Source organism: Eutrigla gurnardus (assembly GCF_963514095.1).
Source record: "Eutrigla gurnardus genome assembly, chromosome: 7".
In the NCBI taxonomy this organism is placed as follows: domain Eukaryota; kingdom Metazoa; phylum Chordata; class Actinopteri; order Perciformes; family Triglidae; genus Eutrigla; species Eutrigla gurnardus.
In genome coordinates this window covers 25,128,267-25,154,552 of record NC_139921.1, presented here as the reverse complement: position 1 = coordinate 25,154,552, position 26,286 = coordinate 25,128,267, and the positions used below count along the sequence as shown (strand labels likewise).

General features: G+C 43.3%; 1 protein-coding gene across 1 annotated transcript in view; it reads right to left on the bottom strand.

Moving 5' to 3' along the window:
* Positions 1-2,899: 2,899 nt before the first annotated feature.
* The window catches only part of arhgap5 (Rho GTPase activating protein 5), a 39,322-nt gene continuing 15,935 nt past the window's right edge, over positions 2,900-26,286 (bottom strand). Inside the window, exons 4-7 of the mRNA XM_084014238.1 lie at positions 9,311-9,388; positions 7,562-7,693; positions 5,044-5,149; positions 2,900-4,431 (exon numbers count right to left, since the gene is read on the bottom strand). Of these exons, the coding sequence (XP_083870364.1) occupies positions 4,113-4,431; positions 5,044-5,149; positions 7,562-7,693; positions 9,311-9,388 (635 nt within the window). The 3' untranslated portion in view covers positions 2,900-4,112. The remainder of the gene's footprint in view (positions 4,432-5,043; positions 5,150-7,561; positions 7,694-9,310; positions 9,389-26,286) is intronic.

Genomic DNA, 26,286 nt, shown 5'->3' with positions numbered 1-26,286 from the left:
ACTGAAGTAAATATGTGAGTACTTCTCCCATCACTGTCACAGAAAAGACAAGAAACAGCAACATCTACTCATTTTAATGCAGATTTTAACTTACATATATTTACAGTTGCAGTTCGGACTTTGACCACGAGGTGGAGGACTTTACCTTCTCAACAACTGCCTGTGTGCAGGCTTTAGTTGTGTTATACTAAAATACATCTAAGAAGGATGCCATATCCATATTACTACATATATAACTAATAATACTAATGGTAGTATGACTGAACCATTTATATTAATATTCTGGACGTCTCGTATGAAATATTGGACAATTTCATTGAGTTTTAATGGGGGGATGTCTCTTTAGTTGGACTAAAACTCAATAAATATCTGACTAGACACGTTTTTTTTAATAAAAGTATAACTATAGCTGCTGAATAAATGTAGAGAAGTAAAACAAGTATAAGGTACCACAAAAATTGTATTTAAGTACATAGTTTATGAGTACATAAGCTTACCAGTTCAATGCAGGGTTATACTGCTAATTGAGTATTTTTTCTAGTGCAGTATTAGTACTTTTTGCTACTAATATTAACATTTTAATGTCTAAAGTGTTCATTTGTTTGCTAAATTAATGAATATAAAGTATATATATCTACCTGCTTGTAATACTGCACACACTAAGACTCAAAGTTCAATATAAAATCTAATTAAGGTGTTTTTCTAAACTGTTAGAAATACAGTTAAAGGAAAAAATAAAATAAAGAGACTTACAGGAGTTTTTGGAAAAAAAGAAACTTTATTTGGAAACATTATGGAGAGGAAACAGAAAAACAAACAAACAGACTTGTTTTAGAGTTTTTCATTCCTGAAAATCATTTTTATTTACTATAATACACAGCGGATGACGTTAGAAGTCAGTTGGTTTGTACACCGGTGTGACTGGATGAGAGCAGATCTTATCAACAAGATGATAAAAAAAAAAAAATGATTGATGAAAAAACTACAGACGAACAGCTTTAATTTTTTATTATCTAGCAGCTGCTGAACCCCCTCCCCCCCCCCTCCCCCCAGGCCTGTAGACGAGGATGCTCTTGGCTCTGTTCCACTTTTTGCCATTCGCTCCCTTCAATGTGCCCTTCGACGTCCCCTTCAGTCCAACATCATAAAAAACCTTTAAAACGGGCTTTTGGCTACGTTCCATTCCGAATATTTATCCCCTTTACCACACGTTTGACCCTCTCGTTCACACCTCCTGATGCGTGGTGTGCCGGCGGCGGCGGCGTCCCATCTCAGACACGTGTCCCCTTCAAAGTGCCCTTTAAGAGATCAATAAATGTGATTTGTGGCGATGCTCAGACCTTCCTGCTCCGACTCCAACATCAGTCTTAATATACTTCGTTCCTGCTCTACTCTGTACGGCTCCAGGAAGGAGGTCTACAACTTTATTTAGAGGTTAATACGTTGGTTATATTTTGGATTTAGCTAATTAAATACCTTGTTTTGTCCGACTAAACAATCCCCCCCCCCCAACCCCGCAACACACTACATTTAAAAGTTAAAAAAACAAATACATGCCTTTTTTTTTGCTTCATAAATAATTAAAGACAGTCTGCTGACTGATTCAACTAGTTTCAACAAACAACGTGCAGAATTTGAAAAAAGAAACAGGAAATTGCCTCATGATGTCATCCGGGTACAAACATCAGCTGTCCAGGAAACAGCTGCTCGATGTGAGGACACTGTCTAAAAATGGGACGCCCCCCGCCTTCCCCCCTGCTCTCCACATTTTTGTATAATTGGACTCTTCCCTCGTCAATGAAACGCTTCAAGGTTTTGGGGAAACTAAATCTGCCAATAAAGCCGAATAAATCTTTCCTCGTCTGAGTGAAGACTCCGACTCGCTCCGCTGAGCCGCTCGCGTTCCCATTAACACGACTCTCCGAGTGACGCCGCCAATTAACCGAAAAATAACTGATTAGAAAGGTTTTCTATAATTAGCACCAGAAGTACCAGCGAGGAGCATCAGACCGGTATGTGAAAAAGTACAATGGTTTTTTCCCCCTTTTTGAAACTCAAGAAGTGCAGTACGACGACATGCTGGAAATACTCAAGCAAAGTACCTCAAAAAATGTGTACTTGAGTAAAAAAAAAAAATACTTTCCACTGCCGCAGCAAAGCTTCATGGGATTTATTCTGATGTGACATTGAGTTTTTTTTTTTTTTTTTTTATGAAATGAAATCTTTTGTTGGAGAGGAGTGAAGGTTTGAAAATCCTTCGACGGAAAACAGCCGGCTCAGCCGGACAAAAAGTTTAAATCGGTGCTAAATTTAAACTTAATCCCGACTTCCTTTTTTTCCCCATCGTTTTGCCTCCAAAGTGTCGTCGATGAAGAAAGCGATGAGGGATTTTCTCTTCTTCCAGACGAGCCGAAAATCTGTTATCAAACCCCGCCCCCTTCACACACACGCGCACACACACACACACACACACACACACACCCCGTCAGAATAAAACGATGGGTTTCAGTTTCACCATCAGAACCACAAAGAAATATGATTATAGCTTCTGACAGATTATAGTCCAGTACCCCGTGGTAGTTCACTACACCAGCAACCTCTGCTGCTGCTGAGAAATTTATATATATTTATATATATATATATACTTATATATACTTCTTTCCTCTATTTAGGGAAAACTATTCGACATATAACCAAAAATATGATATTAAGAAGTTTGATTTCTTGCATGACAGAAAAAAGTAACAAAAACAAAAAACTCGTCTTTAGAGTTTTTTTTGGAAATGTTCCCCTTAAACCAAACAGATAAAACAATGAACAGGAAGAGCTCCTTTAGAGTTTCAAAGAGTTTCATTTCTTTTTTTTTTCTTTTTTAAACTTTAAACTTCTTTTTTCTCTCTCTCTCTCTCACACTAAGTGGCAAAAACAGACACATGCAAATTCTTAGTTTCCAACAAACCAACAGAACTGAAGTAGAAATGAAGACGTGGGCGAAGCTTCGTCGATCGAGGAAGAGGCCTCCGGGACACGTCGTCATGGCGACACAGTGGTTTTTTCCCCCCCCTGCCCCGTGTGCCGTCGCCATCGAGAGGAGGGGGAGGGGCATTAAGAGTCTGAAGGTTTTGCAGTAAAGTCTGATTCTCTCGTAAGGTTTCTAAATACCCTCCTGAATCCCCCCCCCCTCAGGGAAGGTACAAAACTGGCTGTAAGACAGACCACAGGTCAGTTCACATCATCATCACACACACACACACACACACACAGACACACGCACACAAACTGGGTAGAAATCAGACATTACCAAAGAAAATATATAAAACAAACAAATAGTCCAAATGATAAAAAAAAAAAACACACAAAAAGAAGAAAACTTGGCATGTGGGATCCTTGACACAAATCGTGCATGTGCTGTCCTTTAAGGGGGTCAAAGTTCACGTAGTGGGGGTTAGGAATCATTTCATCTTGCCTTTTAGTATTTAAAACCAGAGCTCCTCCCCCAAAGACTAAAAATAATCCTTTATTCCGCGAGAATCCAGCGTTCAGGATCCGATCCGCCGGGTGCTTTCGTGTTAGAGTTGCAGTCGTCGGGGGACTCTGAGGTTTAACTTCCCTTTTTGTGTCGTCTCTGAGCAGGAGAAATGGGGGCGGGGTTTAAGGGGGTCTCTCTACGGACCCCAGTGTGCTATTTCATCAGGGTAAAGGTTTGGGGGGGGGGGATCTTTATCTGCTCCATAGTCAGTCCCAGTCAGACCCTGCTTAACGATTAGTTCTCTATGTGCCAAATCCTCATCAACTCTTTTCTCTCTCCAGTCTCCGGATCATAAAAGGGGCGGTCGGATCCAAAAATTAGTCCCAAAAAAAGGTGACGTCCGATTGTAAATCTCTAATCCAGGATGAGCCGATCTCACAGATTAGGGTTTAATCCAACAAACCGATGCGTCTCTTAGCCACGCCCCCCCCCCGAAGCTAGTTCACCTCAAAGTCCATGACAAACAGCAGCTGCACCGACCGACTGGGGTGGTGGTTAGATTTTATTTTGGCGGGGGACCACCACCACCACCCGGAACCCTCCGGCCGGCCTCGGCGCAGCGTTCTGGCGACCCGGCGTGCGGTCAGATGAGCGGGTCGGGGTGCATGGCGTGCTGGATCTGCTGCGGCTGCAGGGGCGGGGGCAGCTGCAGCGGCAGCAGGGCCTCCACCATGTTGTGGCAGTGCGGCGGCGGCGTGCCCTCGCTGCCGGAGCTCTCGGCCACCTCGCCGCCGTGGAAGAAGTAGTCGCTCTGCACGATGAAGGACTCGATGACGGCCTGGTTCAGCTTGGTGGTGGACAGCGTGTCCTTGTTCTCGAAGTCGGGACGCATCAGCGTGGGCCAGAAGCAGATGGACAGGTTGTCGGCCGTCATCAGGGTGGTCTTGCTCTGCTGGCTCACCCTGCGGGCGACACGTGGGACATGAGTCAGGAAATGACAGCGACGGCCATCACAGATAAACGTATCGACCATTCCAGTCTTTTTTTTATTATTTTCTACTGTATTACTGACTGTCACGGTGAATGAAGTGGTATGAAAGGTGTTTTATATATTATTATTATTATTTAAAGGAAGTTCATCCAATGAAAAATGTCTAAATGTCTCATAATCACAACAACGTAAGGACATCTTCTAATATCAGCATCCAAAGTATTATGAACAATAAACTGTATTTCACCGTCTAACAGGCGCTCAAAGTCTTAATGTGAAGAAGAAAAACTTCTATAATCTAAATCAATCCGTCTTCAAACCTGAATTATTACTCAAATAAAAGCGAGTCATTGGTCAGCCGTCACGAGGAGCGTAACCGGCGGCAACAGGACGGGCCGATCAGCTGACTCATGTTGTGATTGAATCGAGGACTGATGGGGTGTGACATCATGATTCGTGAGATCACAGACGGGATGAAGGGAAGCATTCTGCCGGGACACGACGGGACTCGGAACGCCGAGTCGTCACGCTCACAAGCTGCCCACCGTGATGCGTTCACTGTCATCACAGGTGTGCGTTTTACCTGTTCAGGTGTGTGATGATGTATTTGAAGACCTGGTAGTTGACCGGAGGAAACTTCTTCACGATCTCACGCAAGACCTGCAGACGCTCGATGTAGTCCACGATTTCTACACGCACACACACACACACACGCAGGGAGAGAAGACAGAAGGCGTTTAACATTTTACACACATTCTCTCTTGGGAAACGGAAATTATACTCTCTGGAAAAACAAAAGGCTGAGACGCTGCCAAGAGCAACACACACACACACACACACACACACACACACACACACACACACACACACACACACACACACACACACACACACACACACACACACACACCCCCCCCCCCCCCCCCGTTGGCAGCAGCGACACTCAGCTGCGTCTCGCTGGTTAAAAACAAAACAGTTTGTCGAGTAAGAAAATCTCCATATTTGTGTTCAGATTCAAGGAACAGCTGATTAAAGACTGAAACATCGTCACGAAGCTTAAATAAAACACGTCCACTGAATTTAACTTAACTTCGACTCGTCGAATCTGTTGCTGCTTTTAGATCCGTAATTTACCGTTTAGCCTTTTCAAATTCCTTATTTAGTCTGAAAAGATGTTTTTTTTTATTAACAGCCTGAATTTAAAGCAGCAGAGCCTCATATTTGAGTGTTTTTAATAAACAGTAAATAATTAAATAAATATTAAAAAAATAATAAATAATAAAAAGTAAAATATGAATTAAAAAATAAATAATCAAATAACAATAAACAGTTAATAATTAAATAAAAAATAATTGATTTGACAAGTAAAATATTAATAAAAAGTCAAATTGAAAAATTATAAAATATTTGAATATTTTTTAATACTAAATAAATAATTGATTTGACAAGTTAAATATCATTTCCTATCAATAATCTGCCAGATTAACTTTGTATTGAAGAGCTGATGAGTCGACTTGTCAGATTAAAACAGTCTAATTTAACATAAATGATTTGTGAAGCATGTTCAAAGTTATTGAAATTAAGTTTGTTAAATAAAACACGACGAGTGATTAAATGTCACGTTTCATCAGCTGCTGGAAGGAAACAGAAATGCTGCTGCGGTTTCCTGAAGAGTCGACGGAGCTCCTCCTCATCCTCTCCAGAGAACCCCACATTCCCCCTCCGGCTGAAAGAAAGCTCGTCGGAGCTGAAATCGCCGCGTTCACGTATCAAATATTTAAAGAGCAGATGTGAAATAAGAGCTTCCGCCTTCGGATTGTCACAACAAAGCCTGTCTAACATTCCCAGGTTCTCTACGTTTCCACCAGCGTGAACAGATGTATTCACGCTGCAGACCATCAATCATCTTAACGAGGAGCCTTCCAGCCTCTAAAGGCTGAAAAGCTACTCGGGTCAAAGGTCGTTAATCCACGCCGCCGTATAGCAACATGAACTACAGATATCACAGGAAGGAACGCTTTAACTCTCATCACATCATTTATCTAAACATATATATGAGTAATATTATGTTCATACCCACAATGCAACGGGTTCACCGAGGCAATAAAACAGGAATGTTTGGTTCCGGCGTTTTAGTTACAATTTCATGAAACTTTAATGATCCCTGCATCAGGAAACGAGGCTGCTGCTGTCGCCGCCGGTTATGTTACAGGGAGGAAAATTAAATATTGATAAAAACAATCTCGACTGACAACGTGGATGAAAACGTGGCGAATAGAAACGCAGACACACCGGAGGAGCAGCTTCACTGATCTACGGACGTTATCGTCTGTTTTACACTTCGATGGCTTCGACGGCTCGCTTCGTCAAGATGGAAACGCATTTCACATCAGTTCTTATTGCTTGGAAAAGAACCGGCTTCAACCTTTGACCTTTATGGTCTTTGGGATACAGAATAATGATAAAAGACTAACTTCCTGCCCAGGTTCAGGAGGTCAAAGGTCAACCAGTGACTGTTAGGAGAGAGAAGGGAGGAGGCGAGGCAAAACGGGGAGAAACTGAAAGGTAACATCATTTAAAAAAGACGAGAGAGGGAGAGGGAGAGTGAGTGAGGGAGGGAGAGAGAGAGGGAGGGAGAGAGGGAGGGAGAGAGGGAGGGAGAGAGGGAGGGAAGGAGGGAGAGAGAGAGGGAGGGAGGGAGAGAAGGAAGGAGAAAGAGAGAGAGGGGAGAGAGAGGGAAGGGAGAGAAGCGAGAGAGGGAGGGCGGGATAGAAAGAGAGAGGGTGAGAGAGAGGGCGAGAGAGGGAGGGAGAGCGAGAGAACGAGAGGGAGAGAGAGAGGAAGTGTTGTTGCTTTTCCAGAGAAGAAGAAGAAGAAGCAGCAGCAGGATCTATTTTTGGCTCATTAATCTGCCGTCGTCAGCCTCTCAGTATCACTGATGTTCACCAGGAAGTGAGCTGGACGTCTGAAGTCTCAGCGTGACGGAGCTGAAGACGGCAGCTTAAAAGTACACAGAGCTGAAAACCCACACTTCAAACTTTACAAAACTACTTTTACCTCAGTGTGTGTGTGTGTGTGTGTGTGTGTGTGTGTGTTCTTACTTGCGGCCTCCACCAGCTCCGGGTGCAGACTGTAGGGGATCAGCGGGTCCGGCAGGTCGGCAAAGAAAGCCTTCAGAGCTCCAGCAGCAGCGTTCACCGCCACGTCCATCACCACGAAGTCAATACAGTGATCTGGGGGGGGGGGGGGGGGGGGGGGGCGGATTCAGTTTAAGCATTTCCCACAATCACAGTATCACAAATATGGTAAATTAATTGTTGAGTCATAAAACCCAGAGGCGAATCAGCATTTTTTGGACTCCCGGTTTCCTCGTGTGTTTTTTGGTGCCTTTGATGCCTGAAATAAGCGATTTGTTCTAAGACATAAACTACGTCAGTTAATACACCTGAAGATTTTACGTGTCTTAAAAAAAGATCATCACGAGCGTGTTTCGCTTTTCACTTTTGCCGATTGCATTCACGCTTCAAAAATGGTGAAAATGGCGTTATTCGACAGGAAAAGAAGAAAGACTCGTCAGCTGACAAGGAGACCCGGTTCCCTTGTGACGGGATCCTCGTGTCCTCGAGTCCACGATGATGATGATGAAGATGATGATGGCCCCTCTCTGGGGGACGACATGTCAGAGTGGCTCACCTCAAACAGGCCTTGTTGTCACGACAACAGCGGGCCAACCAAAACAATCACTGAATATTTAACGATGACCTCCCAGACACGGCGCCAAGGCCGGGTCCCCGAGTCAAGACCTGCACCAGAACCACATCAAACCGCGTAACGCTGGCTCGTAACCACCAGAGGAAATTACATCACTTCCTGCGCCGACACTCTGGAGCGGCCAAATGACGACGGGAAGGAGGACAGAGCCCCAAGGTACGACGACATCTGTCACACTGAATCACTCTCTCTCACACACACACACACACGGGAACGGAGCCAATGAGAGGCATTAACAGCAGAGAGGTACTAAAGCAGAAACACGCACGACCTCTGAATCCCCAAAAGGCTTCCCTTCGTAACCGAGCTGCTCCCCCGAGAAAAACTCTGTTTAATCTGGCGATTATATCCAGATTATATCCAGATTATACGATGGAAGTAGCCGAGCAGCTAACCGGCTGTAACAGCGCTTTTTCACACGCCGACGTGATGGAGATGCAGCGAGGAGGAGGAGGTGGGGGAGAATGAGGAGGAGGCGGAGGTGGGGGAGAACGAGGGGGAGAATGAGGAGGAGGCGGAGGTGGGGGAGAATGAGGAGGAGGCGGAGGTGGGGGAGAATGAGGAGGAGGAGGAGAATAAGGACCGGGGGAATTAAACGTCCTGACCAAGTCTGGTTTATTTAAGACCCTGGAGGAAGAAGCTCCGCCCACGAGGACCGTTTCCGTGACGACGTGAATTAATTAATAACGGAATCAATAATCCAGGTGAGGCTGAAAAAACACATTTCTGCCTCCATGTGGTTCTCCTTAGAGCACTGCTGCTGCTCGGGTTTAGACTCTCAGCGGGCTGGATTTATTACACACACACACACAACACACACAACACACACAACACACACACACACACACACACACAACACACACACAGAGAGAGGAACTCCCGGTTTCTTAAAGACGTTCGTGGGAAAATTATTTAGAATCGAGGATCTGTGGAGAAAAAATAATGAGAACCACAAGCGCTTTGAAAACCTCCTCGTACACGTGTGCTGCTCTTTGTTCACAGGTAGCTGGAGATGTATTTACGAGGTCCTGCATGTGTGTGTGTGTGTGTGTGTGTGTGTGTGTGTGTGTGTGTATTACCTTGATCAAACTGTTTCTGGATGTTGTCCTGGTCCGTCTTGTTCCCACTGACCCGGTACAGACCTTCTGTCGTCAGACCTGCAGGCACAAACACCAGAACCGCTCAGACTTCATTCATGTACATTTATATTTATATGCTTTTTAAAATGTTTTAAAAAGACAGGAGGTTATACGTTTCATCTGATGTGGGTTTCTGTCGCCACATGTTTGGGATTAAAACTTTTTAACGCCATAACAAATCTGAAAAACTTCTCAGAACATTCTCTCTCTGGGTTTTAACAGCTTGTGAAATTCTTTATAATTTCATGAAAAACAAATGCTTGTGGGACACCAGCTGATCCACACATGGCCGCGGTCAATACTATAGGAGTAAAGATAAACGCAGGGTTCCTACACCTTCTCCAAGTCAAATTCAAGCACTTTTCAAGCATTTCAAGGTGCATTTCCATGCTTTTCCAGCACCTTTCAGCTGTGGTAAACTCCATATTTGTATCAATCCAATCCTCAGTATTCAGTCTACTTATTATGTCACTTGTTCATCACATTAAATGAGATGTTATTGTCCTCTAAACAACCAACATGATGTTTGGAGACAGCTTTTTACAGAAGGACCACAAATGAAAGGAAAACGAATTCCACTAACAGATCCACAGAAATATAATCACCAACTATTTTCATCATCTGTTCATCATCAAAAGTCATTTTTCATAAAGAAATGTCAGAAAATGCTGGTTTCAGTCCCTCAAATATGGAGATCTTCTTTTCTCTGTTCTATCATAGATGTCATCACATAGAACACACATTTCAAGACCTTTATTCTAAATCTTTTAAAACCTGGAAAACACCACACTAAAAGTCAAGTGTTTTCAAGGATTTCCAGCACCCGTACCAACCTGATACCGTTTCCTGTTCTCTAAGTCTTGCATCGACATCACAATAGATAATAACAGATAATAACGTCGTAATGATCCGGGGGAGTCAGAGATGGAGGAGGCGAAGCGGCTGCTTATTGTCATTCAAATGTCTTTCCCATCTTATTGATCGCTTCAAATCATTTCAAGCCTTTTATTACTCATGCATTTGATCAAATTTGCAGCCAATCTCCAATTTTTGATACTTCTGTTTTAATATTTTATAGATATAAAAAATAAAAGAATTGTGTTTTTTTGTTATTTCTTTCACAACTTCTTTCACCCATTTGATGGAATCTGAACTTGGGTCTGTAATGATTAATATTAATATTTATTGCTTTTATACGTGGTGTAACGTGTCTGGACTCATAAACGTGGTATTGTGAGGCAGCTGGGCGTCTTCATCTCTCTAAGCTCCAGCCTACACATTATAAGCTCATTATAATCATTTATTTATTTTTTTTTATATTTACTAATTATACTGGGTCTGTTTCAGGCACATTTCTGTTTTCAGCTTTGAATTAGGGAATTAAATATCAATTTAATAGAATATGTTCCCAAATAAGTCGACACAGAAAAAAATAATATAGCATCGGTTCGCCTCAACAAAACATTCCAGTGTCTAGATTTCTTCATAATTCAACATCATAAAGATGTGAGAAGATAGAAGCCATCGCTCATAATCAGCTGATCGCACGGCGACGCCAACAACAACCACAACAAACAAACAAACAGTCTCGTTGTTTTTGGTCTCCGACCATCAGAATCACTGCCAGCTGGCAAACCGACAGCTGATCTCAGACCAGCACGTATGGAGACAGAGTGTCTCAATTAGAGCTATAATGTGGCTGCAAAACACACACACACACAAACACACACAGGTTGCCGTTCTGCTCTGCTGCAAGGTCACCCACACTGCAGCATGCCCGCCTGTGTGTGTGTGTGTGTGTGTGTGTGTGTGTCTGCAGAGGCAGTTAAGCAGAGACAGTATTATGGAAATTCAGCTTTAATGGATTCAAGTAAATCGTGTCAAGTGTGGGAGTGTGTGTGTGTGTGTGTGTGTGAGTTTATCTGTGCATGTGGGTGTCTAAGTGTGTGTTTTTGGATGTGTGTGTGTGTGTGTGTGTGTGTGTGTGTGTGTTAACTCAGTTGTGTGTGACAGAACCTTCTAGCTGAGTTCTTCAGTGAAGAGGAATCTAAGGAAAGCAGCGTTTCAGTTAAATGACCTCCGTCTGATCATCGATTTACTTGATCCTGTGTGTGTGTGTGTGTGTGTGTGTGTGTGTGTGTGTGTGTGTGTGTGTGTCTCTCACTGAAAGTGCCGTCGTCGTACATTCAGTGTGTGAGGACTGACCTTTGACCCAAAGCTTCACCCTTCAGCCGACGACACTGATATCAGATAAATCACAATAATTCTGGGTCAAACATCCAAGACTTTTCTGCAGAATCCTTGTTCCTGATCCGGTTCCAGGACCGGTTGTTGTTTTTTTCCTGTTGTACTTACTAAAGTTAGAACACAGCGTTCTATAAATAAAACGGATATTTGCAGTCCCTGATGATGATTGGCTGAGTCGCGTCTTAAAAATAAACACACCGCTGTGACCTCATTACGCCAGATAAATGTTAATAATCACCCAGATCTCTGAAGTCGAACTGAAACGGCGTTTCAGGATTATCTAGTTTCCGTTTCGCAGCGTCTATCCGAGTGAAACAGGAAGTCGTCCTGCTGAATGTCGCTTAAGAACTACTTTGTCTGGCGGAAGAACAAAAACAACTGCTGCTGTCATACTGGGCTGTATTATATGTGTTTTTTGTGGCTCCTGTGATCAAACGTAATGTGTTAATAAGGATGTATTCTCGTGCATCTTCTAGGAAAACATCGAATTCAGAGGGTAATGTTTGTTTCTAATTGTCTAACAAATCAAATTCCCGATGTTTAAAGCTTAAAATCGCAACGCGCTTCAACAGGAAACGCATCACAATAAAGACGTGATCTTCTTTATAATGTAAAAAAAGATCACCTGATCTGCTGTTGTGTGTACATCCAATCATTTCTCACTTTGCACCAATTTGTTTCCCATTTCCTGTCGTGTTCACTAACAGCGACTTCACACAGAGGAGTTCATTTGTACCACACTTCCGTGTGCTCCTGAACGCAGCATCACTCATTCACCCCTGACCTGAAACTGACCCGTCCAACGCCCCTCTGACAAAATGTCACCACCCTGTACATCTCTCACAAAGTACACACAAAGTACACACACACACTCACGGACCTGAGGGGCAGGAAGCTAGCAGAGGAGCTCATGTTTGCATGTTGCGATCTGATAAGACTCGTCCTGCTGTGATACAATCTAATATCCTGATGGCTGTGCACACACACACACACACACACACACACACACACACACACACTTAATGTATCACAGTTCCTCTCATCATTCTATATTATGTATCTCCCGTCTCTCCATCTACCTCTACCTGTCTATCTCTCTCTCTTCCCATTGGCTCGCTGACTCCGTTACCCCGTTACCCTGACAACCGTGTGCCGTGGGAGGGACCGGAAGCCAATTCAACGAGCGAAAATCATCCATTTTAAATGCGTTTATCTCTTTCATCCCCGGTTTGAATGACTCATCATTTAGAGAAGTTTCATTTCAAGCAGTTTTAATCTCAACACGCCGATAAAGATTTAGACTATTCCGACAAACATCGGGATCGGGCGTTTATCACGTTTATTTTCCTGCATCACAAAGCCAAAAAAACAACATTTTCCCTCTGCAGCAAAACCCGGATTAAATGTGACAAAAACAAATCTGATGTGATCAACAATGGAGTAAAGAGAACATAAATCACACTGACGTTAAACACAAACAAAACCCGACCGTTGTGATAATTTGCCGAGGGAAAAGATGCAAATACACACACCCGATAAAACACTTTAACTATCCCTGCTGTTTGAAAACCGACAAGCAAAAAACCGCCAACATCTTTGGTGACCTTTGACCCGAGCAGTTATATAATGACTAATCAGAGGCTTTAAATGGGCAAACTGGGCACGAACGGTTAAACACGTTATTCCCATTAAGGTAATGAGTTTCAGGTGTCGACGGGGCCGAGGTAATCAGATTTACAGATAAAGCAGCTGAACACGTGAACACACCGCTCAGACCGTCGAACGGCCCGCCGGCCTCCACGGAGGAACAGGAAACCGTTTACAACCGGATCCAAGGACGTTTCATTCATCGTGTTGACCCGCCCAGGGTTCCTCCACCTTCTCCAAAGTCAAATTCAAGCACTTTTCAAGCATTTCAAGGTGCATTTCCATGCTTTTCCAGCACCTTCCAGCTGTGGTAAACTCCATCTTTGTATCAATCCAATGGTCAGTATTCAGTCCACTTATAATGTCACTTGTTCATCACATTAAATGAGATGTTATTGTCCTCTAAACAACCAACATGATGTTTGGAGACAGCTTTTTACAGAAGGACCGCAAATGAAAGGAAAACTAATTCCACTAACAGATCCACAGAAATATAATCACCAACTATTTTCATCATCTGTTCATCATCAAAAGTCATTTTTCATGCAGAAATGTCAGAAAATGCTGTTTTCAGTCCCTCAAATATGGAGATCTTTTTTTCTCTGTTCTATCATAGATGTCATCACATAGAACACACGTTTCAAGCACTTTAGTCTAATTCCAAGCACTTTTTAAACCTTGAAAACACCACACTAAAATTCACGTGTTTTCAAGGATTTCCAGCACCCGTACCAACCCTGCCCACCATTGTATTTACTCCTCGTTCTCCTCCTTTGTTCCTCTCTTTGATGTTTTCTCGCTTTCTATTGTGACATTTTGGGTTTAAAAAAAAGAAGATAATTCTTGAACTACAGATAAATCCCTCGAAAAACACCCGAACCAACAATGACTGTTTGCCACTATTACAAAGCCACATTGTTGTCATACAAAAATGTCCGTTTATTACCAACGAACACAAACACAAGCCCACATGCACCGTCCTGCTGCCACAGATTACTCACCGGGGCACCGAGTGTGGATTAACCCACGCTGGAAATAGTCCTGAATGCACCACAGCACCGAGAGACAGACTAACACTTGGTTTTGTTTTTTTTAAAGCCTCATTATCGTACAGAAAAATAGGTATAAAGAGAAAAAGTCAGTTGCGCCAATTGTTCTATGAATTGCAAATATAGTATTTGTTCATTTAAACTGAACTACATCTCGTGTCGCACAGCGTACATCACCATCGGCCGTTAGCTCGTCTTGTTAGCTAACTAGATAATTTAGCTACGTTCCATCACTAATGTAACGTCTTTCTAGTATTTTCACAGTCCGATGCTTCAACAGTTCTACTACAAACAAAATGCAACTTTATCACATACAAATCTATCTTTTAAATTGATAAACATCGTCCCAAATTCTAACGGTCTCTCGCCATTGACTAGCGTACATAGTTTTTCCTAAATAAATGTAAAAATAAATTCTTAAAAAGGTAATATATATATATAATAGATCATTATAATTTTATTTGTTTTATTATTATTTATTTTATTCTCATTTTTATTTTAATTTCTTTAAAAGAAAAAGAAAATCATCTATATATGTTGTACTGTATAATGTACTCCAATTTCATGTTTGAATTATTTCAAATTTGATTGAAAAAGAAGCCGTGAAACACTGAAGTGCCTTAAATCTGCACTCTTTCTCACAGCCATCAGGGGTCGCCTCCTCTGAAAAACACTTATTTTATAGTCGTATATAGTCCTATTATTATTATATATTCTCTGTAAATGATGCAGTCGGACTAGAAAACAGGACTTGGATGGAGACGGCAAACAGATCCAAACAGATCCCAGCAGATCCCAGCAGCCCGCATGCTCCAGTTTTCTCATTTCCAGCACATCAAGGTCTCAGCTCGTGCTCATTATAAAAAGCAAGTCTGACATGCTAACATGCGGCGACTCCCCAGGGGAAGATGAATGTGCAGGTAAACGTGTTTCTTTTCCCCCAGACGAGACCAAGAGCACAAGTTTTCCCACAATCCTCGAGGCTGAGAAACGAGCTGAGCTTTCTGGTCTGGAAGTCATTCTGCTGCCGAGTGAGTTTGTGTGTGTGTGTGTGTGTGTGTGTGTGTGTGTGTGTGTGTGTGTCTGTGTACATAAGCCCAGTTGTGGTCTGGTGGAGTCATCAGGTTCCCCGTTGGTGTGTTAATTTAATGACCAGCCCTCCACACAACCATGGGTCAATATAAATCAATACAAAGGCTGCAAGGAGAGTGTGTGATTTAATATATGGGCACCTTGGTAACAGGATCCACACACACACACACACACACACACACACACACACACACACACACCTAATGTAACAGAAGCAGATGGGCCAACATTATAAATAGAGCCGTGAGGCGGCAGCTACCTGGCTGCTGCTCTATTTACTCACACTAAGTTGTTCACGTTGTGTTTTTTCTCCTATTTTTAATTCCAGTATTTAATCCCCTGATTATTTCACATGCAGCAGCAGAACGGGACGATAATGAGATAATGAGGCCAACTGGGTTATATTTTAAGACAAACATCATGACCTCTGCCAATCACGTCTGATGATCCAATCACAGCTCACAGCTCAGCCTGGGGAGGGCCAAGTACAGAGGGTTGGCTGGAGAGACGCCCTTGAGCAAGGCACTGGACCCCCCCAAAAACTGTATAGCTAACACTAGGAAGAGTTACATGCAGAGGCTAATATCACAGTGTGGACCATCTGTGATAAAACAGCCAATGACACCAGACAGACATCTGTGTCGTGATTTAAAGAGTCGGCAAGAAAGCAGGAAATGAGTCCTGAAAGTGTTTCAATACAGAATCAATATGTCGTCTGATCGACCTTTATAGAGACCACCAATCAAACTACATAACGATCGATGGCCAATCAATCAATCAGAGGACCCTGAATAAGAGATTGTACCTGCTAGAAATGGTTGGTTCTGTATCCAATGTGGTAGGATGGCAGTGTTTGAATGCATATTTAATATTTAAGTGATCTGTGACGAGATCTGTAAGTGATCATTGTGGATAAGAAAACCGGAGCATGGTGCGGGTTTAGATTTTGATATTAAAGAAACATTACAAAAAAAAGATGAGACGTTTATTTGTATAGAAAGTTTGGTGGAATAATCCTTTGAAGTTTGGTGCTATGACGGGATCAACGAAAAGCAGAAACGTCTACTACAACCGTGGGTGGAGACGCTGCAACAAAGACAGCATCACACACACACATAGACACACACACACACACACACAGCATGTTATTTTTGGTAGTGACGACACGAGGGAGACGAGGATGGAGAGAGGCGATAATGATGAGAGGAAGAGGACGGAGGGAGAGTCCAGAGAGCAGAGGGGTGAGGAGAGCTTAACACTGGAATGGTTAGAGGATGAAGAGGAGGGAGAGGATGAAGAGAGAAGGTTGAAAAGGAAGGAGACAAAGAGGAGGGGAGGGAGACAGCACCTCGTGTTGTACAACATGTCTGACAAAACGCCCTCCTGAGACCTTCATCAAAGCCTCTGCATCATCAGAAACTGTGTGTGTGCGTGTGTGTGTGTGTGTGTGTGTGTGTGTGTGTGTGTGCGTGTGTGTGTTAAGCCTGCAGCAAGGTGCTCATGGAGGTCAGCGGCTCTCAGAAGGACTTGTGTTTAACAGCAGGACTTCCACCCGTTTCCATTAAAGATGACTGTTCAGCTGCTTTTAAAGGACCATTCCACTTTTCTTGTTCAGTTTCTTTCCTACATTCGGAGCTCCCTTTAAGTGAGACTCCGGACTTTTTAACCCAGCATTGTGCTCTCGGCCTCGTGCCTAGAACAAAGTCAAACATTGTCCCCCCCCAAAAAACGCTGACAATCACATTTCTTGAATTCAAACCAATTCTCGAAGATTCTGTGGTCGTTATAAGGCTCCAAAAAATCAGCCTTATAACCCCCGATTAAAAAAAGGACGCCAGCTGCAGCCGCAAAGCTGTACGCAGTGTTTATCTCAGCATGGGGAACAAAAAACACATGTATCCCGACGTGTCAGAAGCCAGAAACTCTCACCAGGAAATAAAAATGTGGAAATGAGCAGAAACAGCCGGAAACAAAAAAGAGGTGAAGAATAAAAGACGTGTTCACTCGACAGAATCCAAAATTAGAAGCAAAAACTTCAACGTGACGCTGATCGGCGAGAACTGCAGTCGCAGCAGGAAACCAGGTGACACGTCACTCCTGATTGGCTGAGACATCGACAACGGCGGTGAGCCGGGACTGCAGTCTTGTTAACAGCGACAGACGGAGGAAGTGTGGAGTCGAAGGCTGTCGGAGATTATTTAATATTTCAGTTTCACGAAGCTGAGTGTCAAAAAAAAAAAAGAGGATCAATTTGATTGTTCTGTCCAAAAACTGCTTCCCGGAAGGTTCTCCATACTGCGTAGTCATATCAACTTTTATTGAATAAGTCCCAGTGGATATTTTTATCTTTAATCTTTACACATAAATATTAATATTAATTTGTATCACCCATGTAAACAGAATGCTTGAAATAAGGATTTTTTTTTAGAATTAAGGTTAAAATAAATTCTGAATATGTGGTGCTCGTAGAAGGTTAAATGAAACAACTCTTATGTTAGAGTCTCGATAAAAGTTGCAATTTAAAATGAAGCGAAAGGAAAATGCTCGTCACGGATTGGCTGTGAGGTGTCATAGTCCTCAAACAGGAAGTTCAAGCTGTCGTATCTCTGTGGTTTATACATTGCAGACCTGAGAGTCATACAAACACCAAGAGCTAAGTGAGAGAATCTATTTGTCTAATGAGAATATTTGAGATTCTCTCGGCCGAGACGATCGGTTTCTAATGTTTTTTTAGTTTTTTTGCTGTCTGGCGGACGGCCAACGATGTAATCCAAGGTGCCCTGAATGAAAAAGCTGGTCGGAAGGAGAAGGACACTGATTTATCTCACGCTCCACTTCACGTATTATCTCCTCGATGCTCACATTGATGTCCACGCGAGCAAACGTGCTCGCTTCTTCTTCATGTTCACTTTGCTTTCACGTGTTCGCCGGCGGCGACGGCGGGAAACAGAGAGAGAGAAGGGCAACATAAGGGCTTTTCAAGGCAAACTAATGGACGACCGGACTGCTCAAATACAGCCACAGGACACACACTCTCTCTCTCCCACACACACACATCCAAACACACACACATTTACACACAAGCCCCATTAGACCAGATGACTGCCTCGGAGCCAGGTGGCATCGCACTCGCCTCTATCTCACCCTTTTTATTTTTTCCACTCTCTCTCTCTCGTCCCCCTAAGACATACACACACACACACACACACAAACACACACACTCGATGCATCCCCAGCCTGATGTCGCCGCCGGCCCGGCTCAAACCGGCCTCGTCTGTCCCCCATAATACTCTGCTGCACAAACACCCGCTAGGGGCCAGAACCAATCGCCCTGATCTAATCCTCGCACGGCCCCCTCACTTTAAGCAACATAAAGAGAGAGAGAGTGTCTGTAATAAATCAGCTCAAGTTGCTTTCCTAACGGGAAATCTCCTCTTCTTCCCCCTCGTTCAAACCACGGAAGAAAAGGTTCATCAGAGCCGTCGATGAGCGATTAATACGGTGAAAATGTCAAGATGGGATTTTAATGTACAATAGAGGAATATGAACATAGAAGAAAAAGCTGTTTTAAGGTGGAAGGGATGTACAGGTTTTTAAAGGTGGAAGGGATGTATTGGTTTTTAAGGTGGAAGGGATGTACTGGTTTTTAAGGTTGAAGGGATGTACTGGTTTTTAAGGTGGAAGGGATGTACAAGTTTTAAAGGTGGAAGGGATGTACAGGTTTTTATGGCGGAAGGGATGTACAGGTTTTTAAAGGTGGAAGGGATGTAAGGGTTTTTAAGGTGGAAGGGATGTAAGGGTTTTTAAGGTGGAAGGTATGTACGGGTTTTTAAGGTGGAAGGGATGTACAGGTTTTTAAAGGTGGAAGGGATGTAAGGGTTTTTATGGTGGAAGGGATGTAAGGGTTTTTAAGGTGGAAGGGATGTACGGGTTTTTATGGTGGAAGGGATGTAAGGGTTTTTAAGGTGGAAGGTATGTACGGGTTTTTAAGGTGGAAGGTATGTACGGGTTTTTAAGGTGGAAGGGATGTACGGGTTTTTAAGGTGGAAGGGATGTACGGGTTTTTATGGTGGAAGGGATGTACGGGTTTTTAAGGTGGAAGGGATGTAAGGGTTTTTATGGTGGAAGGGATGTAAGGGTTTTTAAGGTGGAAGGGATGTACGGGTTTTTATGGTGGAAGGGATGTAAGGGTTTTTAAGGTGGAAGGGATGTAAGGGTTTTTAAGGTGGAAGGTATGTACGGGTTTTTAAGGTGGAAGGGATGTACGGGTTTTTAAGGTGGAAGGGATGTACGGGTTTTTATGGTGGAAGGGATGTACGGGTTTTTAAGGTGGAAGGGATGTAAGGGTTTTTAAGGTGGAAGGTATGTACGGGTTTTTAAGGTGGAAGGGATGTACGGGTTTTTAAGGTGGAAGGGATGTACGGGTTTTTAAGGTGGAAGGGATGTACGGGTTTTTAAGGTGGAAGGGATGTACTGGTTAATAGACGATTCACTGCTGATAATCATCGCAACGAGTAAGAAATAACCAAAACATTTAGGATCTAATAACAGAACGACCGCAGAACTAAAAACAGCCAATTTCTGCTATTTTTATTAGATTGTTTCCATCTGTAGATTATCTTCAATGGATTGACTTCTCTGTGATTTTGTAGTTATTATAGCATATTTTTCTGTTTCCATTCAGACAACTTAACGAGCATAAAACAAAGAAGGCCATTCGTACCTGTAGAACTTTGATCATAGTACTGTTGTACTTAAGGTGTCCTTGCTGAACAGCTGCTACTTTACTCAGACGAGACCTGTCTCTACTTTTTCACTCTGCTTTCTTTCTTTTGACAAATATACTAAAAAGAGTCTGCTAAATGCCTGAAATGTAAATGTGACGATAAACTCGATCAAGTCCACCTTTTATGATCACAATCTCCCGGCGGTTGACGAGTCTTGGAAAAAAAAAAAAAACGCTTTCCAAAGCAAAACAGCAGCTCAGAATGGAGAGAAAGAAAAATATATATAATATTCTACATTTAGCCAAACTATTGTGAAAGTTAAGGGAAGACACGGGAAGAACAAACACAACCTAAAGAAGTAGAGAGAGAGAGTATAGAGAGGGCGAGCGAGGGAGGCAGAGAGAGCAGTGCCCAGAAGGAGAGAGAGAGAGAGAGAGAGAGAGAGAGAGAGAGAGAGAGAGAGGGGGGCGGGGGGGATGAAAGAGGTTAGAGTCCCTGCTTCACCTATTCACCAGGAGGGGGGGTAATGGAGGGGTGGCTGCTCAAATATTCAGCCACAGGCAACACACACACACACACACTGTCTCTCTCTCACTCACACACACACACACACACTCACACTCACACTCACACTCACACTCACACTCACACTCACACACTTTCCAATCTTGGTGTCTCGGAGTCGGTGACCAGGAAATCCACAGGGAAGAGATTAAGACCGCAGGCCAGGCAGCAGGATGTAGCGCCTGTGTCTGTGTGTCTGTGTGTGTGTTTAAAATGAAAAGAAATGTGAATTAAAAACTGCGTATGAGGTTCTATTTCAAAAGGAAAAGCTGAAACCAAAAATTTTGATAGGATAAAGTAAGGTTGTTACGGTGCCACACACACACACACACACACACACACACACACACACACACACACACACACACACACACACACACACCCCCCCCCCCCCCCCCCCGCCGGTTTATTACGTGCGGTGTAAAACCCAGCCGAGCGCGAGCCTCCCGTTGGTGATTCATCGCTACCTGGAAGTGTGAGAAACGTGTCTGCGGCCGTGATTCAGCTTCACTTCACTTAATCGCTGCCGTAAAATACAAACAATAAACGAGGTCAAAGGGTCGCCAAGGTGGGTTCATCAGAAGAGTTTTTTTCCCCACAGAGCAGCGGGGAGTTAACCCGTTAATCACCGTAAACAAAAAACACCTGCCGACGCCGAAGGAGAAACGCCGGTGACTCAGAGGTGGAGATGTGTGACTCAGCGACTTCCTGGTTGAGTGGAGGAACGCTTTCTGTGTGAAAGTCAAGACAAAAATCAAGACTTTTCCCCATCGGGAAGGCGTTTAGCAGCGTTCCCTGCTCTTCTTTAAATTAAGAAATACTCGGATACAGTTCTGACATCTCCCACCTTCTCCAAAGTCAAATTCAAGCACTTTTCAAGCATTTCCAGGTGCATTTCCATGCTTTTCCAGCACCTTCCAGCTGTGGTAAACTCCACATTTGTATCGATCCAATCCTCAGTATTCAGTCTACTTATTATTGCACTTGTTCATCACATTAAATGAGATGTTATTGTCCTCTAAACAACCAACATGATTTGGTTTGGAGACTATTCTACAACGAGGTACAAATCTTAGGAATCATCAATATTTTCTGAGCTGAATTTTGTTTTTACTCTGAAAACCGATTTCATTAAAAGTGCCTCAAAACATCCATAAACACAAACACAAGCAACCTCTTTGTTGCATGTTAAAACTAATTAATGTGGAAAATTGGCCCAAATATAATATAATATTATTAAAGAACTATGACGTTGATGCCCTTTCATCCTTAAACGTTGTCAAAATCAAAATATTCCACGTATAAAAACAGAGCGAGACTGTTCAAATGTAACCGTTTTGTTTTTTTATTGCTTTTATTGACTTTATTGATCGGTTACTCCCACCAATATCTAGCAACACACAGCTGTGCAATTCAGCCCTCCATCATAAAGCTCTTGGAAAAACTCATTTCCTTTTAGAATTTAGAATTATTCCTCGTAAAGTACGAACATATCAGCGAACGAGGTCCCGATAATTAGCAGCGTTTCTACCTAGAAGGCCTCAGACAGCCGGACCAGTCCAATCAGACGCTCTGACCATCAAACAGGAAGTTTCCATTGGACATGACGTCAGTGTGGCTGCCAGCAGGAAAACAACACACACATAACAACACACACAGACTGGAGAGAGTGTAGGGAGGATGGGGGAGGCAGCAGCCAATCAATTCTCAACTTGAACTCTCACTTGGGTGTGATCTCTCCTCCCGCCGGCTGCAGGCGGAGATGTGATCGACAGGAGGAGACCATCCAGATTATGTCGTGTTTTTAATCGCCCCTTATATCATTTACAAAACGCTCTCGGCCCAACCTCAACCACTACATCCTTCAACTACACGTCTATGAATAATTTCTTTATTAAATCTAGTTCACTCCGGTGGAAATCCGCCCTGTTCCACTGCGGAGTCGGCGTTGGGGATCTGGACTTCAAAGCGGGATGAAAATAGGAAATAATCAGCTTTGTGTGAAGGCTGGTTGACACGGCTGCTGAATTATTCTCCGGCGGAGGGAAAGAGAAAGTTAAAAAAGCAGTCTTCTGGGGGTTTCCCTGCCGGCCCGCCAGGGGCAGCGTTAGAGCACGGCGAGCAAAACAACGGCACTAATGATGAGTTAGAGATTCAGGCTGGTATGATGATTACTGAATCGTGATTCACAATATTGTCCTCATAAATCGTCAAAAATAGGCTTAAAAATCTTTTCTTTTTTTTTTAAAGTCAGACAAATTTACTGGAATACCTTTCAAGACACGTATTTATTTAAATCAAATAAAGCACAACATTTTTTAGTAAAGATCATCAGGGACAAATGATGAAAAAAAAGTATGAATAAAATTTAAATTTGCTTTTTCAATTCCCTCTGGTGACGATATTCAAGACTATATTTACATATTATATATCGCCCGTTAATCATCAAGTAAAACTACACTGTTTGATTAGATTATCAGGGGTGTTTGATGAAGAATTGATAAGACAAATCTGAAAAAAGCAGGGGGGGGTATTAAAAAGTAAAACGATAAACTGACATAGGTTAAAAAATGAAATTTTGCTTCAGGTTTGTTTTATTCAGTCAAACAGCCGATGGAGGCTGCTCTCCCCCCTCCTCCCCCCTCCTCACATTAGACTAAGTGCTGGGAGAGATAACAACCAATGGGACTTCCAAATGCATCAACATCAAAAAGCCATTTAATCATTGCTCTTCCTCTCTCTCCTCTTTCTCCGGTCTTCATGCCAAAAACCATCCCACGTCTCCAGGGAGGAGGAAACATTTAATAAAACTTCTCTAATTGAGTTCAGCAGCGGGAAAGCCACGTGGCCTCGCCGCCTCCGCGCCGTCGTAGCAGCAGGGACGCCTCTCCGAGACCCGGCTCCTCAAAAGACGTAACAAAAACCTGATCCTGGTCCTGTAGCTCCTGTGTTTGTAGTCTAAGTCTGTAAGACGACAGTAGTCAATATGCGTTTTCCATCGATTACGGATACAAATAAAGAGGAAAATAGTGTAAACCGCGGCTGCAGATCCGGGGCTAATCTGAGGGCTAAGCCAAACCTTCAGTTGGCGTGCCAGAAGGGGTGTGAGGATTACCTTCTTTGACTTTCTGAGTGCAGCGCGAGCTCAAAGTGATGGAGGTGGATCAACTCGATCCCCTTCTGGATCAGGGACTACGGAACGGGGAAATGTGTCTCTGAGACGGTGGGACCTAATGAAGGCCTTCAGTGACCGGACCACCTCCGAGAACAATATGGTGGTGGTCTGCAGGTCTAAACCCCCTGGATCAAAGGTCTACCGTTTGGATCAGAGCCGCCTCGGGGTCTTCGTGAAATGTGTTCCATCAGTCGTTGGTGGTGAGCTTGTTCAAGCTTCACATTGGCACTTACAGTCTGGACACATGGTGGTGGAAACGGGGGGCACACGGGCTTCAGGTCCAGGCCTCAACAATGTCAGAACCACCTCCTGCAGCAGGGAGGCTGATCTGGTTCCAGGAAGTCCTCCATCCCCACAGCCATCAGGGTCTAGAGCCCCTCCTCTAATGGTAGAAACGCCATCAAGCTGGTGCAATAGTGCTTTTATATTGCCTGCCTTTTTATCTATCGTGCCTTTTAGAGATCGCCCAAAAAAATTACGTTTCAGGGACGGCCGGGGATTTAAAACAGAGAGTCACATTTTACTGATATTTTATTCACTTAGAGTCGCAACAAAAAGAATGTGGAGTTTCACCGATACTAGATTAAAATATATGCAGCACTGAACTGGTGCAGACTGGAGCTGGGGGGCGTGTGTGTGTGCTTTAGCCATTTTAAAATACCAAGATGTCAGCAGTTTTCGGGGTGAACAAAGAGCAGTTTGGAGGAAAACAAGCGAGCCTCGCATTTACCGCTTTCACCTATTTTATGAAGTGTTTTACCATCGAGACGAACGGAGCAGGAGAATTGTTGTTTTCCATCTTAAGCACAGACGCCGTTTTATTTGTTTTTTGAAATCATTTTTTTTTTTTTTTTCTTAAAAAGCCGGCGTGTGCATTGATGCGGTGACTCGACGCCGCTTACTAAAAAGGCAACATGGCTGGCATATAAAATGTGAAGAATTTGCATCAGCGAGCACTCAAATTTAATTATACACTCCTGTGCTGTATATTAATTAAAGGCTTTTCAGAAGGTTTAAACGGTGAAATTACTTCACGATTTTAGCACTAAAAAGTAAAAAGATAATCGTTTTTTTTTCTCCGCGTCTCCTTCCAAGATCGTTGGACGGTCTGGCTTCGTGTTAACGGGGAAGACGCCGCCGCGTTCACCTCGTTAAAGCTTTCATCTTTCAAAAAGCTACAACTGTGAGAGTTCAGTCTTCATACGGAGGAAGGTTGCCGAGTGCGTGGGCAGGAAACTTTGGAGAAGTACCTCGTGTCACCTTCGCTACGCTTACTATTCAGTCTCATCTTTTTTTTATTATTATTATTTCATCTTCCATTCCTCTGCAGCACTTCCCTCTCGGGAGTTTTATCAGGTCTCTGAACCCTTCGTCTCCTTCACATTGGATGCAAGTAGAAATTGAAGGTTTTTTTTCCTGCCGTTGAGCTCACGGATAACAGCGAGAGCTTAATGCTGAAAATAGAGAGTAGAGATTTGTGCTCCCGACCTTGTACAGTTGGGTAAAAACACCGTGGCCGTCTAAAAGCCTGATCCCCCCCAGCAGAAATGTAAGGTCATGACCTTATCGCTGCACTGTAAAGGCCACACACACACACTCGGATCACTAAAAGAGAGATATCAAGGGCTGAGGCACGCTTTAGTCCTTCAGAGACCGACCAACGTGGTCTCCTTTAGGGAGAATCACTTTGACTGGCTCACATTCACGTTTCTCTAAGAGATGTGCATATGAGGGAGGATAGAGCTGGAAATATTTATATGTAACACTGGAATCTCCTTGGCCAACAAATTCAAGGACGTTGTTTCCACATTGTTTCTGAGGAGAGACAATAACACATTATGAATGTGTATCCTGGTTCATAGCTCCCCATCCCGCTCAGACACACAGCCAAACCGTGTTGACAAATCCGGATGCTCCGTTTTAATATTATGAAACCGTTGGTTATTCTTTTGGTAGAAAATCCACAAACCTTCAAGGGGGTTTGCAAGGCCCCCTGGAAAGCCTATTAGCTGTTTTATAATTAAGAATGACTGGAGCGCACTAACAACGCCAACAAACATCATCCTTATTTACCGGCGGCATTTTATCTCAAGTTACACTTCCGCTTCTTTGATGCTGCACGATTAAAACAAACCTCCACACACACACACACACACACAGTCACACACACGTTCTGGTCTGGAACCACAGACACCACAAACAGCCATCATCACCTCTCTGCCTGCGCTCCTCTCGCCTGGCAGCTTATTAAATGTGGTGAAACCAAACCGACGGCAGTCTGGCCTCCCGGAGATCCTCGCCGCTCGCTGCCACCAGAAACACACACACACACACACACACACACACACACACAAAACGGAGACTGTACGAAGCTCGTGGATACATATGTTGAATATTTCTACCGACAAATCGAAT